This window comes from Leucopleurus acutus (genome assembly GCF_964270905.1).
Source record: "Leucopleurus acutus genome assembly, chromosome: 11".
Taxonomy (NCBI): Eukaryota; Metazoa; Chordata; class Mammalia; order Artiodactyla; family Delphinidae; genus Leucopleurus; species Leucopleurus acutus.
The window spans coordinates 11,833,154-11,850,177 of record NC_139152.1 but is presented as its reverse complement, the minus strand read 5'-3'; the positions used below and the strand labels follow the sequence as shown (position 1 = coordinate 11,850,177).

Below are 17,024 nucleotides of genomic sequence, written 5' to 3'. Positions count from 1 at the left end.
TTCAACCTCAAAAGAACGTAAGAAAAGAGAACCAAAACCTTCAATTCCTAAGAAAATGTATTTCAGTGTTAAGAATATTACCTGTATTCACAGGGGTTTGAAAGGATGGCGGTGTGCTCTCGCTTATATTTCTTTTGGACTCCAACATCTGTCTCACTGTGTTTGCATTTCTATGAAATATATATACACACAAATGGTCACTTGATATGCCATTCTAGGGAATATCTATTTATGTATAGAGAAAGCAGTGGCCCCTTGGAAAAAAGGGTGGCTAGACTTGGATATTAAAGCATTAAACTGAGAGTGAAGGCAGTGAAGCAAAGCTGGCGCAAAGACTTTGGAATGCTGGGGTCTACAGCATTAGGGGAGAGTCTTCCTTCTATATTCTATGTCTTCAATACTTGAACCTGAGAACCAAATGTAGGTCCGAATATCTGCACACATTAGATTTTATCACCCCTGACGAAAGCATTTCTCAATTACTTAATACTATTTAACACAAGTGGTTAAAGAAAGCCTTATAATAAATTAGCAAAATCAATATACATAGGTGAACAGTTACAACAAAGCAAAAAGGAAGCAAATATACTTAACCCACTGTACCCAACGCTTACCTCTACATAAATACACAGAATCACGTTCCAAGATTTTTCTGCAAAGAAAATCAGAACCTTGTTCTCTTAATTAAAAACTTGATAAATAGACTGTTTAGAATTCTCACCTGTAGGGCACACTGTTATTGCTGCCGCCATCAACTACAGACTTTCCTGGTGATACAGGTGGGTTTGGTGGATTCTGGGGGAGAAAAATACCAAGGTAAAATAAAACCCAGTTCACAAGGGATCTTTTAAAATGAGACCTTTAAATGCCTTGTCAATATGTTATCTGTTATTTCTCTAATATAGTGGAAAATCTTACTGAGAAAAAAATTTAAATCTTGGCATTGCCACTTGTTAAACCCCTTACACAAATTACTTAGTCTAAGATGACACAACTGCTTATCATATGAAAAGTGAATAGAATAATTCTTAAACCTCAGTTTTTGATATGAGTAAATAAAATAGAGAATATGAAAGTAGCTTATATGTTCTAACGGTTCAGTAAACATTAATATGAATCTAAAGAATAATTAGACACTCATTCAATAAATATCTAGTGAATGCCTACTATATATCAGGCAGATCAGGCACGATTACAGGCAGAAACTCAACAAGGTAAGTATTTATTTTTCCCCAGAAGTAATTGATTGCCAATTAAGTGGTATCCTAGGTCACAAATCAAAATTATTTTTACAATTTTTGCTTAAAAAATAAATACTTGCCACTATGTGACTTACAATTTCATAAAAAGATGTCCCAATTCTAAACTTCAGAACAAACTAATTTAACCCTTTTCGGCTCCCCAAAACAGGGAATATAGAAAGAGAATTCTAATATTTATATGCTAATCACCATTATTTGGGCCTCCATCATTAATGACACTATCATCATTTATTTCTTAAATTGAGAAAAATAAATAACTCCACTCAAGAGTTAATTAAGTATAATAATACATATAATACTAAACAAAAGGTGGTAAGTGCTTAGGATCACATCAAGCAGATGCCACTAATCACTCTTCTCAACAAAAATATATCTTGCTGCTTTTTATAGGATAAAAGGATGATTTTAACCAAACAGTATAGTGTTGTACTAGTTATCTGTGTAGAGGAGACAAAAGATAAAGAATTAAGATAAACTCTTCTAACCTGGCTGTGGATGCAAAAACATTTGAAATAAATAGAAAAGCAAATGAAAGTAACACTGTAGTATTACTCGAAAAAGTTTAAAAATTTTAGGGGAAAGAAATGCATCCTCTAACAAGTCTTTGAGTAATTAGCACACTCAAAATAGTTAAAATGAAGGTAAACAACATTGCAGGGAAAACAAAAAAGGAGCAGTATAAGCATAATAAATAGGTATAACAGGGCTTAGAGTCATCAGAGGGAGGACCTTAAACACTACAGTGCGGTGACATCAGCAAGACGGCAGAACTGGAAATCCTATGCCCTCCTTACCTCATGAGGACAATGATTTAGCAATATAAGAACAAATTTCACTGGTAAGAAGTCCAGAAACCTGTTGAGAGATTATAGAACCCCAAGTGAAAGCAAGCCCCAGGAGACATATGGTAGTGGGTAGGAAAGTCTGCTGCTCCTACCCACCATGCTCCATCCCCTTCCTCGCACAGTGTGGTGCAATTAAGAAAGACTTCCCAACAACTGTCCTCTCCTTTGGGAAGGAAAGAGAAGAGTGGAATTTGCAGGCAATATTCTGGCTTTCTGGGGTACTAATAAGGCACTGGCTTCAGTCTCACCTGACTTGGATAAAGCAGCACAAGCTGGATGTCTGGGGACTAGATGAGAACAAACGTGAACCCCTTGGCTTGGTACCAAACCAGAAAAATCGCAGTAACACAGACAGAAAACAGGGGTAACTCCAGTCATGGCTTGCTAAAGCAGCACAAGACTGCAATATGGAAAGCAGATACCAGGTGAGGGATGGGAAGTTCCCAAGTAGAAAGAGATAAACCTCTTCAGATGAAAGATACATGCACAAGCTCCAAGAAAATGCATCTTTAAAAATAGGTTTGAGAGGACACCAGAGTATCTACCCAGACTGACTAGTAAAGGTCTTCATCTGTATACAGATATTCCAAAAAGATGGGGAGGTTATTTTTTCAAATGCCCTAATTTCAACAAAAGAGAACCAGGCATACAAAAAAACAGGGAAATATGGATCAATCAAAGAAATAAAATTCCACAAACTGAAGAAACAGATCTATGAACTACCCAACAGAGAATTCAAAATGACTAACATTAAGATGCTCAATGAGATAAGGACAGAAAATGAAATGAAATCAGGAAAACAATGCAAGAAGAAAAAGAAACTTTATAATAGAACCAATAAATTCTGAAGCTGAAGAGTACAATAACTGAATCGAAACCTTTAAGAGAGGGGATCAAAACCAGACTGTAGGGCTTCCCTGGAGGCGCAGTGGTTGAGAGTCCGCCTGCCGATGCAGGGGACACAGGTTCGTGCCCCGGTCCAGGAAGATCCCACATGCCGCGGAGCGGCTAGGCCCGTGAGCCATGGCCGCTGAGCCTGCGCATCCGGAGCCTGTGCTCTGCAACGGGAGAGGCCACAACAATGAGAGGCCCACATACCGCAAAACAAAACAAAACAAAAAAAAGACTATCAAGTAGAATAAAGAATCAGCAAAGCTGAAGACAAGTCACTTGAAATTATTGAGTTAGACCACCAAATAGAAAAAAGAACGAAAAATGTAAAGACAGACTAAGGGATTTATTAGACACCATCAAATGGACAAATATACAAATTTGGGAGACCAAGAATGAGAAGAAAGAAAGTGGGCAGAAAGCCTACTTAAATAATGGGCAGAAACTTCCCAAATTTGAGGTAAAAAACTGACAAATTCAAGAAGGTGAAAAGCTTCCAACTGGAATTAACTCAGAGACCTACACTAAGAAACATTATAGTCAAGCTGTCAAAAGTCACAAAGATTTTAAAAGTAGCAAGAGAAAAACGACCCATCACATTTAAGGCAGCTCCCATAAGATTATCAATGGTTTTCTCAGCACAAACCTAGCAGGCCGCAAGGGAGTGGAATGACATACTCAAAGTGCTGAAAGAAAAAAACTGCCAAGCAAGAATACCATAACCAGCAAAACTATCATTCAAAAATGAAGGCAAAATTAAGATTGTCCCAGTAAATAAAAACCTGATGGCATTCATCACCACTAAATCCACCATACAAGAAACGCTAAAAGGAGTCCTTAGGTAGAAATGAAAGGACACTTGGAGGATTCCGGGAAGATGGCGGAAGAGTAAGACGCGGAGATCACCTTCCTCGCCACAGATGCACCAGAAATACATCTACACGTGGAACAACTCCTACTATCCATACATACCCCCTTTCCGGGGAGCCTGTGCAGCCCGCCACTGCCGGGGTCCCGGGATCCAGGGTCAACTCCTCCGGGAGAACGCACGGCGCGCCTCAGGCTGGTGCAATGTCATGCGGCCTCTGCTGCCGCATGCTCACCCGGCATCCGTACCCCTCCCTCCCCCCGGCCTGAGTGAGCCACAGCCCCCGAATCAGCGGCTCCTTTAACCCCGTCCTGTCTGAGTGAAGAACAGACGCCCTCTGGTGACCTACGTGCAGAGGCAGGGCCAAATCCAAAGCTGAGCCCCTGGGAGCTGTGCGAACAAAGAAGAGAAAGGGAAATCTCTCCCAGCAGCCTCAGATGCAGTGGATTAAAGCTCCACAATCAGCTTGATGTACCTGCCTCTGTGGAATACATGAATAGACAACGAATCATCCCAAATTGAGGAGGTGGGCTTGGAGAGCAAGATTTATGATTTTTTCCCCTTTTCCTCTTTTTGTGAGTGTGTATGTGTATGCTTCTGGGTGAGATTTTGTCTGTATAGCTTTCCTTCCACCATTTGTCCTAGGGTTCTATCCATCCGTTTTTTTTGTTTGTTTTTTAAATTTTTTTCTCTTAATAAGTAGTTTTTTATTTTAATAACTTTATTATATTTTATCTTACTTTATTTTATTTTACTTTATCTCCATTCTTTTTTTCCTTCCTTCCCTCCTTTCTTCCTTCCTTCCTCCCTCCCTCGCTCCCTGCATTTTTTCTTTCTTTCTTTCTTTCTCTCTTTCTACTTCTACTAATTCTTTCTTTCTACTTTTTCTCCCTTTTATTCTGAGCCGTGTGGATGAAAGGCTCTTGGTGCTACAGCCAGGAGTCAGTGCTGTGCCTCTGAGGTGGGAGAGACAACTTCAGGACACTGGTCCACAAGAGACCTCCCAGCTCCACATAATAGCGAACGGTGAAAATCTCCCAGAGATCTCCATCTCAACACCAGCACCCAGCTTCACTCAATGACCAGCAAGCTACAGTGCTGGACATCCTATGCCAGACAACTAGCAAGACAGGAACACAACCCCACCCATTAGCAGAGAGGCTGCCTAAAATCATAATAAGTCCACAGACACCCCAAAGCACACCACCAGACGGAGACCTGCCCACCAGAAAGACAAGATCCAGCCTCATCCAGCACAACACAGGCACTAGTCCCCTCCACCAGGAAGACTACACAACCCATTGAACCAACCTTAGCCGCTGGGGACAGACACCAAAAACAACGGGAACTACGAACCTGCAGCCTGCAAAAAGGAGACCCCAAACACAGTAAGATAAGCAAAATGAGAAGACAGAAAAACACACAGCAGTTGAAGGAGCAACATAAAAACCCACCAGACCTAACAAATGAAGAGGAAACAGGCAGTCTACCTGAAAAAGAATTCAGAATAATGATAGTAAAGATGATCCCAAATCTTGGAAATAGAATAGACAAAATGCAAGAAACATTTAACACGGACCTAGAAGAATTAAAGATGAAACAAACAACGATGAACAGCACAATAAATGAAATGAAAAATACTCTAGATGGGATCAATAGCAGAATAACTGAGGCAGAAGAACGGATAAGTGACCTGGAAGTTAAAATAGTGGAAATAACTACTGCAGAGCAGAATAAAGAAAAAAGAATGAAAAGAACTGAGGACAGTCTCAGAGACCTCTGGGACAACATCAAACGCACCAACATTTGAATTATAGGGGTTCCAGAAGAAGAAGAGAAAAAGAAAAGGACTGAGAAAATATTTGAAGAGATTATAGTTGAAAACTTCCCTAATATGAGAAAGGAAATAGTCAAGTCCAGGAAGCAGAGAGAGTCCCATACAGGATAAATCCAAGGAGAAATACGCCAAGACACATATTAATCAAACTGCCAAAAATTAAATACAAAGAAAACATACTAAAAGCAGCAAGGGAAAAACAACAAATAACACACAAGGGAATTCCCATAAGGTTAACAGCTGACCTTTCAGCAGAAACTCTGCAAGCTAGAAGGGACTGGCAGGACACATTTAAAGTGATGAAAGGGAAAAACCTGCAACCAAGATTACTCTACCCAGCAAGGATCTCATTCAGATTTGATGGAGAAATTAAAACCTTTACAGACAAGCAAAAGCTGAGAGAGTTCAGCACCACTAAACCAGCTTTACAACAACTGCTAAAGGAACTTCTCTAGGCAAGAAACACAAGAGAAGGAAAAGACCTACAATAACGAACCCAAAACAATTAAGAAAGTGGAAATGGGAACATACATATCGATAATTACCTTAAATATAAATGGACTAAATGCTCCCACCAAAAGACACAGATTGGCTGAATGGATACAAAAACAAGACCCATATATATGCTGTCTACAAGAGACCCACTTCAGACCTAGAGACACATACAGACTGAAAGTGAGGGGATGGAAAAAGATATTTCATGCAAATGGAAACCAAAAGAAAGCTGGAGTAGCAATTCTCATATCAGACAAAATAGACTTTAAAATAAAGACTATTAGAAGAGACAAAGAAGGACACTACATAATGATCAAGGGATCGATCCAAGAAGATATAACAATTCTAAATATTTATGCACCCATCTTAGGAGCTCCTCAATACATAAGGCAAATACTAACAGCCATAAAAGGGGAAATCGACAGCAACGCATTCATAGTAGGGGACTTCAACACCCCACTTTCACCAATGGGCAGATCATCCAAAATGAAAATAAATAAGGAGACACAAGCTTTAAATGATACATTAAACAAGATGGACTTAATTGATATTTATAGGACATTCCATCCAAACACAACAGAATACACATTTTCTCAAGTGCTCATGGAACATTCTCCAGGATAGATCATATCTTGGGTCACAAATCAAGCCTTGGTAAATTTAAGAAAATTGAAGTTGTATCAAGTATCTTTTCCAACCACAGTGCTATGAGACTAGATATCAATTACAAGAAAACATCTGTAAAAAATACAAACACATGGAGGCTAAACAATACAGTACTTAATAACGACGTGATCACTGAAGAAATCAAAGAGGAAATCAAAAAATACCTAGAAACAAATGACAATGGAGACACGACGACCCAAAATCTATGGGATGCAGCAAAAGCAGTTCTAAGAGGGAACTTTATAGCAATACAATCCTACCTTACAAAACAGGAAACATCTCGAATAAACAACCTAACCTTGCACCTAAAGCAATTAGAGAAAGAAGAACAAAAAAACCCCAAAGTTAGCAGAAGGAAAGAAATCATAAAAACCAGATCAGAAATAAATGAAAAAGAAATGAAGGAAATGATAGCAAAGATCAATAAAACTAAAAGCTGGTTCTTTGAGAAGATAAACAAAATTGATAAACCATTAGCCAGACTCATCAAGAAAAAAAGGGGGAAGACTCAAATCAATAGAATTAGAAATGAAAAGGGAGAAGTAACAACTGACACTGCAGAAATACAAAAGATCATGAGAGATTACTACAAGCAACTCTATGCCAATAAAATGGACAACCTGGAAGAAATGGACAAATTCTTAGAAATGCACACCCTGCCAAGACTGAATCAGGAAGAAATAGAAAATATGAACAGACCAATCACAAACACTGAAATTGAAACTGTGATTAAAACTCTTCCAACAAACAAAAGCCCAGGACCAGATGGCTTCACAGGCGAATTCTATCAAACATTTAGAGAAGAGCTAACACCTATCCTTCTCAAACTCTTCCAAAATATAGCAGAGGGAGGAACACTCCCAAACTCATTCTACGAGGACACCATCACCTTGATACCAAAACCAGACAAGGATGTCACAAAGAAAGAAAACTACAGGCCAATATCACTGATGAACATAGATGCAAAAATTCTCAACAAAATACTAGCAAACAGAATCCAACAGCACATTAAACGGATCATACACCATGATCAAGTGGGGTTTATTCCAGGAATGCAAGGATTCTTCAATATACGCAAATTAATCAACGTGATACACCATATTAGCAAACTGAAGGAGAAAAACCATATTATCATCTCTATAGATGCAGAGAAAGCTTTCGACAAAATTCAACACCCATTTATGATAAAAACCCTGAAGAAAGTAGGCATTGAGGGAACTTTCCTCAACATAATAAAGGCCATATATGACAAACCCACAGCCAACATCGTCCTCAATGGTGAAAAACTGAAAGCATTTCCACTAAGATCAGGAACAAGACAAGGTTGCCCACTCTCACCACTCTTATTCAACATAGTTTTGGAAGTTTTAGCGACAGCAATCAGAGAAGAAAAGGAATCCAAATTGGAAAAGAAGAAGTAAAGCTGTCACTGTTTGCAGATGACATGATACTATACATAGAGAATCCTAAAGATGCTACCAGAAAACTACTAGAGCTAATCAATGAATTTGGTAAAGTAGCAGGATACAAAATTAATACACAGAAATCTCTGGCATTCCTATACACTAATGATGAAAAATCTGACAGTCTACTCAAGAAAACACTCCCATTTACCACTGCAACAAAAAGAATAAAATATCTAGGAATAAACCTAGCTAAAGAGACAAAAGACCTGTATGCCGAAAATTATAAGACACTGATGAAAGAAATTAAAGATGATACAAATAGATGGAGAGATATACCATGTTCTTGGATTGGAAGAATCAACATTGTGAAAATGACTCTATTACCCAAAGCAATCTACAGATTCAATGCAATCCCTATCAAACTACGACTGGCATTTTTCACAGAACTACAACAAAAAATTTCACAGTTTGTATGGAAACACAAAAGACCCCAAACAGCCAAAGCAATCTTGAGAATGAAAAACGGTGCTGGAGGAATCAGGCTCCCTGACTTCAGACTATACTACAAAGCTATAGTAATCAAAACAGTATGGTACTGGCACAAAAACAGAAACATAGATCAATGGAACAGGATAGAAAGCCCAGAGATAAACCCACACACATATGGTCACCTTATCTTTGATAAAGGAGGCAGGAATGTACAGTGGAGAAAGGACAGCCTCTTCAATAAGTGGTGCTGTGAAAACTGGACATGTACATGTAAAAGTATGCGATTAGATCACTCCCTAACACCATATACAAAAATAAGCTCAAAATGGATTAAAGACCTAAATGTAAGGCCAGAAACTATCAAACTCTTAGAGGAAAACATAGGCAGAACACTCTATGACATAAATCACAGCGAGATTCTTTTTGACCTGCCTCCTAGAGAAATGGAAATAAAAACAAAAATAAACAAATGGGACCTAATGAAACTTTAAAGCTTTTGCACAGCAAAGGAAACCATAAACAAGACCAGAAGACAACCCTCAGAATGGGAGAAAATATTTGCAAATGAAGCAACTGACAAAGGATTAATCTCCAAAATTTATAAGCAGCTCATGCAGCTCAATAACAAAAAACCAAACAACCCAATCCAAAAATGGGCAGAAGGCCTAAGTAGACATTTCTCCAAAGAAGATATACAGACTGCCAACAAACACATGAAAGAATGCTCAACATCATTAATCAGTAGAGAAATGCAAATCAAAACTACAATGAGATATCATCTCACACCAGTCAGAATGGCCATCATCAAAAAATCTAGAAACAATAAATGCTGAAGAGGGTGTGGAGAAAAGGGAACCCTCTTGCACTGCTGGTGGGAATGTAAATTGATACAGCCACTGTGGAGAAGAGTATGGAGGTTCCTTAAAAAAGTACAAATAGAACTACCATATGACTGAGTAATCCCACTACTGGGCATATACCCTGAGAAAACCATAATTCAAAAAGAGTCATGTACCAAAATGTTCATTGCAGCTCTATTTACAATAGCCCGGAGATGGAAACAACCTAAGTGTCCATCATCGGATAAATGGATAAAGAAGATGTGGCACATATGTACAATGGAATATTACTCAGCCATAAAAAGAAACGAAATTGAGCTATTTGTAGTGAGGTGGATAGACCTAGAGTCTGTCATACAGAGTGAAGTAAGTCAGAAAGAGAAAGACAAATACCGTATGCTAACACATATGTATGGAATTTAAGAAAAAAATGTTATGAAGAACCTAGGGGTAAGGCAGGAACAAAGACACAAACCTACTAGAGAATGGACCTGAGGATATGGGGAGGGGGAAGGGTAAGCTGTGACAAGGAGAGAGAGAGGCATGGACATATATACACTACCAAACGTAAGGTAGATAGCTAGTGGGAAGCAGCCGCATAGCACAGGGAGATCAGCTCGGTGCTTTGTGACCGCCTGGAGAGGTGGGATGGGGAGGGTGGGAGGGAGGGAGACGCAAGAGGGAGGAGATGTGGGAACGTGTGTGTATGTGTGGCTGATTCACTTTGTTGTACAGCAGAGGCTAGCACACCATTGTGAAGCAATTATACTCCAATAAAGATGTAAAAAGAAAAAAAAATGGAATGGAAGATGACACAGGTGACATCATAATACAGAAACCTAAAAGAATATATGTGATCTATTAGAATTAATAAGTGAATTTAGCAAAAGCATTGAGATACCAAAACAAATTGTATTTTTACATATCATTCAAAAAGAATTTGAAAATGAAACTTTTTAACATGACACTAGTTTTAAATGGTACTTATACCCAGAAAATGAATACAAAGAAATAAATCTAATCAAAGATGTTCAAAACTCAATATAGAAAGCAAAAAAGCATTACTGAGAGAAACTAAAGATGTAGAGAGAAATTTCCTAATTAAGTAATGAAAGACTCAGTGTTGCAAAGATGTCAATTTTCCTCCATATTGACCTATAGATCTCATACAATCCCATTCAAAGTTCTCCTGAAATTTTTTAATGGAAAATGACAAGGTGATTCTAAAATTGATATGAAAATTCAAGGGCTCTACAATAGTCACAGCAATCCTGAAGAACAATGACATTGGTAGAGTGATGGGAAAGTATGATCTTTACATTAAGTATTTCTTGGGTGAATGAGACATCCATATTTTAAAATATGAATCTTAATCTCTATCACATAGGATACACACACACACACACACGTTAATTCCAGATAGATTAGATCCAAATGTGGAAGGTAAAAATATAAGGTGCCTAGATGATAGCATAAGACATATCTTTATAACCTTTCTTAAACAGAACACAAAGAGTAATAAGCATAGAAGGAAAGATCATAAAGACTACATTATTCTGTTTATCAAAAGACAACTTTAGGAGTGAAAAGTAGAAGATGTTTGTAAGCCATATATTAGACAAAGGACTTATATTTCAAATATACAAAGCACCACTGTAAATCAATAAGAAAAAACAGCAACCAGTTTTATTTTTTTGTATCTTTGTTGGAGTGTGGTTGCTTTGCAGTATTGTGTTGGATTCTGCTGTGCAGCTAAGTGAGTCAGGTATGCGTATGCATTTGTCCCCATGTCCCCTCCCTCTCGCGTCTCCCTCCCACCCTCCCTGTCCCACCCCTCTAGGTCATCGCGGAGCATGAAGCTGATCTCCCTGTGCTGTAGCTTCCCACTAGCCATCCATTTTACATTCTGCAACCAGTTTTAAATAATTGACAAAAGGCATAAAAGAGGACATCTGAATAACTGATAAACTTATGAAATACTGCTGAGCCCTACGTCAAGGACACCCTGTATCAAGGACACAGGACAAAAATTCCAGAATTAACCAAGCCCCCACTGCAACTGTTGCCATGGGCTCTCCTAATCTAAACCAGACAGCCCCCCGACTCCGTATTAAGCAAAATAATCACCATGTAGTAACCTCAGAGCATCCTGACAAGAATGACCTAATGCCATCTTGCCAGCAGGAATTTTCTTTGTCCTGAGGCTATAAGAGTTGGCTACTAGCTCACAAAGAGGATCAGCTCTCCCTGATCTATCAGCAGCTCGGCCCGCTGTATTTGCAGCACCCCTCACTAGCTCTGCTCTTTGTTCTCAAGAAACTCACTCTTTTCTAAAATACTTCGTTTCTGGAAATTCTTCTTCCAACCCACACTCAGACCATGATAAATACTATTCAACATCATTAGTGATTAGGAAAATTCACTTTAAAACCACAGTGGTATATCATTACACACCATTATATTGGCTATTTGTTGTTGCTGTTCCAAAACAGACAATAGCACGTATTTGTGGGGATACAGAATAATGAAAACTCTCCAGCATTGCTGGTATGGATGCAAACTGTGCAACCACTCTGGAAAAGTTTGTCATTATCCACTCAGTCTGAAGATAGGCACATCCTTTGACCCAGCATTTCCACTTCAAGTTATACAGCTCACAGAAATACGTGCTTGTGAGCACCAGACACTTGCACAGATGCTCATGGCACATTATGTGAAATAGCCAGAAACTGAAAACAGTACATATGTCCCTCAACAGCAAACAGGATAAATAAATTGTGTTATTCAGACTAAAAAAGAATTAACTACAGCTATTCAAAACAACACATAAAAATCTGAAAAGCATAATGTTGAAAGACAGAATCCAGGCACAAAAGATTAAAAGCTCTATGAATCCACTGACATAAATCTTACATAAAGACAGAACAGGTTACCTTTCGGGAAAGGGTAATGACTGGGAGAGAGCAATGGGGAAGTTTATAGGGTTGTAATAATGTAGTTTTTAACCTCAGTGATAGTAATATTGGTATGTTTATTTGGTAAAAGTTCATCAAGCTAATATATATTATATATATCTATGTGTGTATACACGTGTATATATGTGTGTATATATGTTATAGTTCATAAATTATGTTCACAAATGCTGTAGGAAAGAAGATTAAATGTTTACTGAAGAAAAAAAAAGAAAGGACACGACAGCAACTTGAAAGCAAATGAAAATATGAAATTCTCTGGTAAAGGTAAATACACAAAAAAATGCAGAATCCTGCATTACTGTAAAGTTGGTGCAAAAATCATATAATTCTGGTACAGAATTTAAGTATAAAATATAATTGTAAATCTACGTTAAAGTATACACAATACAGGGCTTCCCTGGTGGCGCAGTGGTTGAGAGTCCGCCTGCCAATGCAGGGGACATGGGTTCGTGCCCTGGTCTGGGAAGATCCCACATGCCGCAGAGTGGCTGGGCCCGTGAGCCATGGCCACTGAGCCTGCGCGTCCGGAGCCTGTGCTCCGTGGCGGGAGAGGCCACAGCGGTGAGAGGCCTGCGTACCGCAAAAAAAAAAAAAAGTATACACAATACAAAAAGATATTATGTATGATATCAATAACATAAAGTAGTGGGAGGAAACATGTGACTGAAGTTGTTACTAGTTTAAAATAGGTGTAAACTTAAAATATTTTATGTAATCCCCATGGTAACGACAGAGAAAATACCTATAGAAGATACACAAAAAAATGAGAAATGAATTAAAGCACTGACACTACTAACTAATTAGAAAATAAACAAAACACACAGGAAGTAAGAAAAAACTGAAGACAGACAAAACAGCTCCAAGACAAACAGAAAATATTCAACAAAATGGCAATAATAAGTTTGTCCCTACAATAATTACTTTAAGTCCAAATGGATTAAATTCTCCATAGAAAGATATACCCTGGCTTAATGGATTCAATAAAACAACAACAAAAACAAAAAAAGCCAAGATCCTGCTATATGCTATCAACAAGAGGAACACTTTAGGTCTAAAGACACAAACAGGCTGAAAGTAAAAGTAAGGAAAAAGATATTCCATTCAAATGGTAAGCAAAACAAAGTAGAGGTGACCATATGTATTTAAGATAAAATGCATTTGAAATCAAAAACTATTACAAGAGACAAAGAAGGACACTACATAATGAAAAGTCAACTGACCAGATATAACATTTATAAATATATATGGACATATCATCTATGCCTCCAAATATAGGATGTAAAAATTGGGTTTTTTTACAGAAAACCAGAAACACCATAATAGCAGGAGTCTTCAGAACATCATTTTATATAATGGATAGATGTTCCAGACAGAAAATCAGTAAGGAATCCCTAGAAATGAACAAGACTAAAGATCAAACAAATGTAGAAATTTTCACCCAACACACATTCTTCTCAAGCACACACAGAACTTTCTCCAGTATAGATCATATATTAGGTCACAAAACAAGCCCGAACACATTTAAAACAATGAAAACCATACCAAATATCTTTGTGAATCACAATGGAATAAAACTTGAAATCAACATCATAAGGAAAATGGAAAAAAGTCACAAATATGTGGAAAACTTTTAAAAATCCAGTGAGTAAAATAAGAAATCACAATGGATACTAGAGAATATCTGAGATATATATAAACAAAAACACAACATACTAAATTTATGGGAAAATTGATGCAGCAAAAGTAGTACTAAGAGAAAAGTTTGTGGTCGTAAATGCTTACAAAAAAAAAAAAAACAAAACAACAACCCTCAAATCAACGGCCTAACTTTACACCTCAAGGAACTAGAAAAGAAAAAAACAAACTAAACTCCAAGTTATAAGAAGGAAGGAAACAATAAAGATTACAGCAGAAATAAATGACATAGACAATACAAAATAAATAGAAAAAAATTTTTAATTGGTAAAACCTTATCTAGATTACCAAAGAAAAAAGAAAGAAGGCATAAATAAACAAAATCATATATGAAACAGGAGGCATTATAACTGATGTCACGGAAAGAGAAGGATCATAAGACACCACTGTGGCAACAAATTGGATAATCTAGAAGAAATGGATAACTTCCTAGAAATATGCAACCTACTAAGACCGAATCAAGAAGAAATTAACTTGAACAGACCTAAACAAGTACAGAGACTGAATCAGTAATCAAAAACATCCTAACAACCAAAAAAGTCAAGTACCAGATGGCTTCACTGGAGAATTTACGAGACATTTAAAGAAAATCAACAACAGCCCTTCTCAACTCTTCCAGAAAACTGAAGTGGAGGGAACACTCCCAAACTCAGTTTATGAAGCCCACATCATCCAGATACCAAAGCCAAAGACACCAAAATAAAAGAAAATTACAGGCTAATATCCCTGATAAACATATATACAAAAATTCTCAACAAAATGCTAGCATATAAAATTCATCAGCACATTAAAAAGAATTACACAACATGGCAAAGTAGGATTTATCCCTGGAATACAAGGATAGCTCAACATATGAAAAACAATCAACGTAATACTCCACATCAAAAGAATAAAGGGAAAAAACCCCACATGATCTTCTCAACTGTTGCAGAAAAAGCATTTGACAAAATTCAACACCTTCTCATGATAAAAACACTCGACAAGTTAGGAAACTACCTCAATATTAAAAAGACCATATGTCAAAAGCCCATAGCTAATATCATACTCAATGGTGAATAACTGAAAGCTTTCCCTCTAAGATAAGGAACAAGGTAAGTTTGCACGCTCTCACCAATTTCTTCAACATGGCACTGGAAGGGCCTCACAAGAGCAATTAAGCAAGAAAAATAAATAAAAGGCAGCCAAATCGAAAGGAGTAAAAGTATCACTGTTCACAGATGACATCTTATATTTAGATAACCCTAAAGAAGCCACACACACACACACGAAAAAGTCTGAACTAATAAATGAATTCAGCAATGCTACAGGATAGAAAATCAACACGAAAAATCAGTTACATGTGGAATGTAAAAGCTAAGACAAATTAGTGAATATAACAAAAAAGAAACAGACTCATAGATACAGAGAACAAACTAGTGGATACCAGTGAGGAGAGGAAGTGGGAGAGGGGCAAGATAGGGATAGGAGATTAAAAGGCACAAACTATTATGTATAAAATAAATAAGCTACAAGGATATACTGTACAGCTCAGGGAATACAGCCAATATTTCATAACAACTATAAAGGGAGTATAACTTTTCAAAATTGTGAATCACTATGTTGTACACCTGAGAGTTATATAATATTATAAATCAACTATACCTCAACAACAAAAAAGAAATCCAACGTACATCTATATACAAACGATGAGCAATCTGAGAAAGAAACTAAGACAATAATCCCATTACAATATCACTAGAAAGAATAAAATATTTAGGAGCAAACTTAACCAAGACAGTAAAAGACCTTTACACTGAAAACTACAAAACCTTGTTGAAAGAAATAAAAGACACAAATAAACGGAAAGACATATTCATGGTGATTGAAAGACTTAATATTGTTAAAATGTCCATCCTTTCCAAAGTGGTCAAAAGTTTCAATGCAATGCCAACCAAAATCCCTGTCATTTTTTGCAGAAGTAGGAAAAAGCATCCTAAAATTCATATGGAATCTCAAGAAACCCTGAATTGACAAAACAATCTGAAAAAAGAACAACGCTGAAGGCTTCATACCTTCTGATTTTAAAAGGCTACAGTAATCAAAACAGTTTGGTGCTGGAATATAGACAGACACATAAACCTGTGAAACAGAATAGAGATCCCAGAAATAAACTCTTATGTATACACTCAAATGATGTTCTACAAGGGTGCCAAGGCTACACAATGGGGAAATGACAGTCTTTTAACAAATGGTGTGAAAACTGGATATCCAAATGCAAAAGAATGAAGTTAGGCCATTAAACCATATACAAGAATTTATTCCAAATGGATTAGAGACCTAAATGTAAAACCTAAAACTATGAAATTCCTAACAGAAAGCACAGGGGGAAGCTTCATGACAGTGGATTTGGCAACGATTTCTTGGATCAAAGCAAAGGCAACAAAAGCATGAAAAGACAAAGAAGATTACGTCAAACCAAATTTTCTGCACATGAAAGGAAACAATCAACAGAGTGAAAAGGAAACCTATGGAATGGGAGAAAATAACTGCAAATCATGTATCTGGTAAGGCGTTAATGTCCAGAACATATAAAGAACTCCTACAACTTAACAACTAAAATACAAGTAACCAGATTTTAAAATGGCCAAAGGCCCTGAATAAACATTTCTCCAAAGAAAATATGCAAAATGACCAACAAGCATGTGAAAAGATGCTCAGCATCACTAATCAGAGAAATACAAATCAAAACCACACTGAGATACAGCCTCGCATGCATT

At 37.3% G+C, this 17,024-nt stretch overlaps 1 protein-coding gene across 4 annotated transcripts in view; it reads right to left on the bottom strand.

Annotated features, from left to right (window-relative positions):
* Positions 1 to 17,024, bottom strand: part of ATF7IP (activating transcription factor 7 interacting protein) — a 128,072-nt gene that overhangs the window by 28,118 nt on the left and 82,930 nt on the right. For all 4 annotated transcript variants that reach the window (XM_082850490.1, XM_082850489.1, XM_082850491.1 and 1 more), the window contains exons 7-8: positions 722 to 795; positions 82 to 170 (exon numbers count right to left, since the gene is read on the bottom strand). In XM_082850490.1, coding sequence (XP_082706616.1) covers positions 82 to 170; positions 722 to 795 — 163 coding nt within the window. The remainder of the gene's footprint in view (positions 1 to 81; positions 171 to 721; positions 796 to 17,024) is intronic.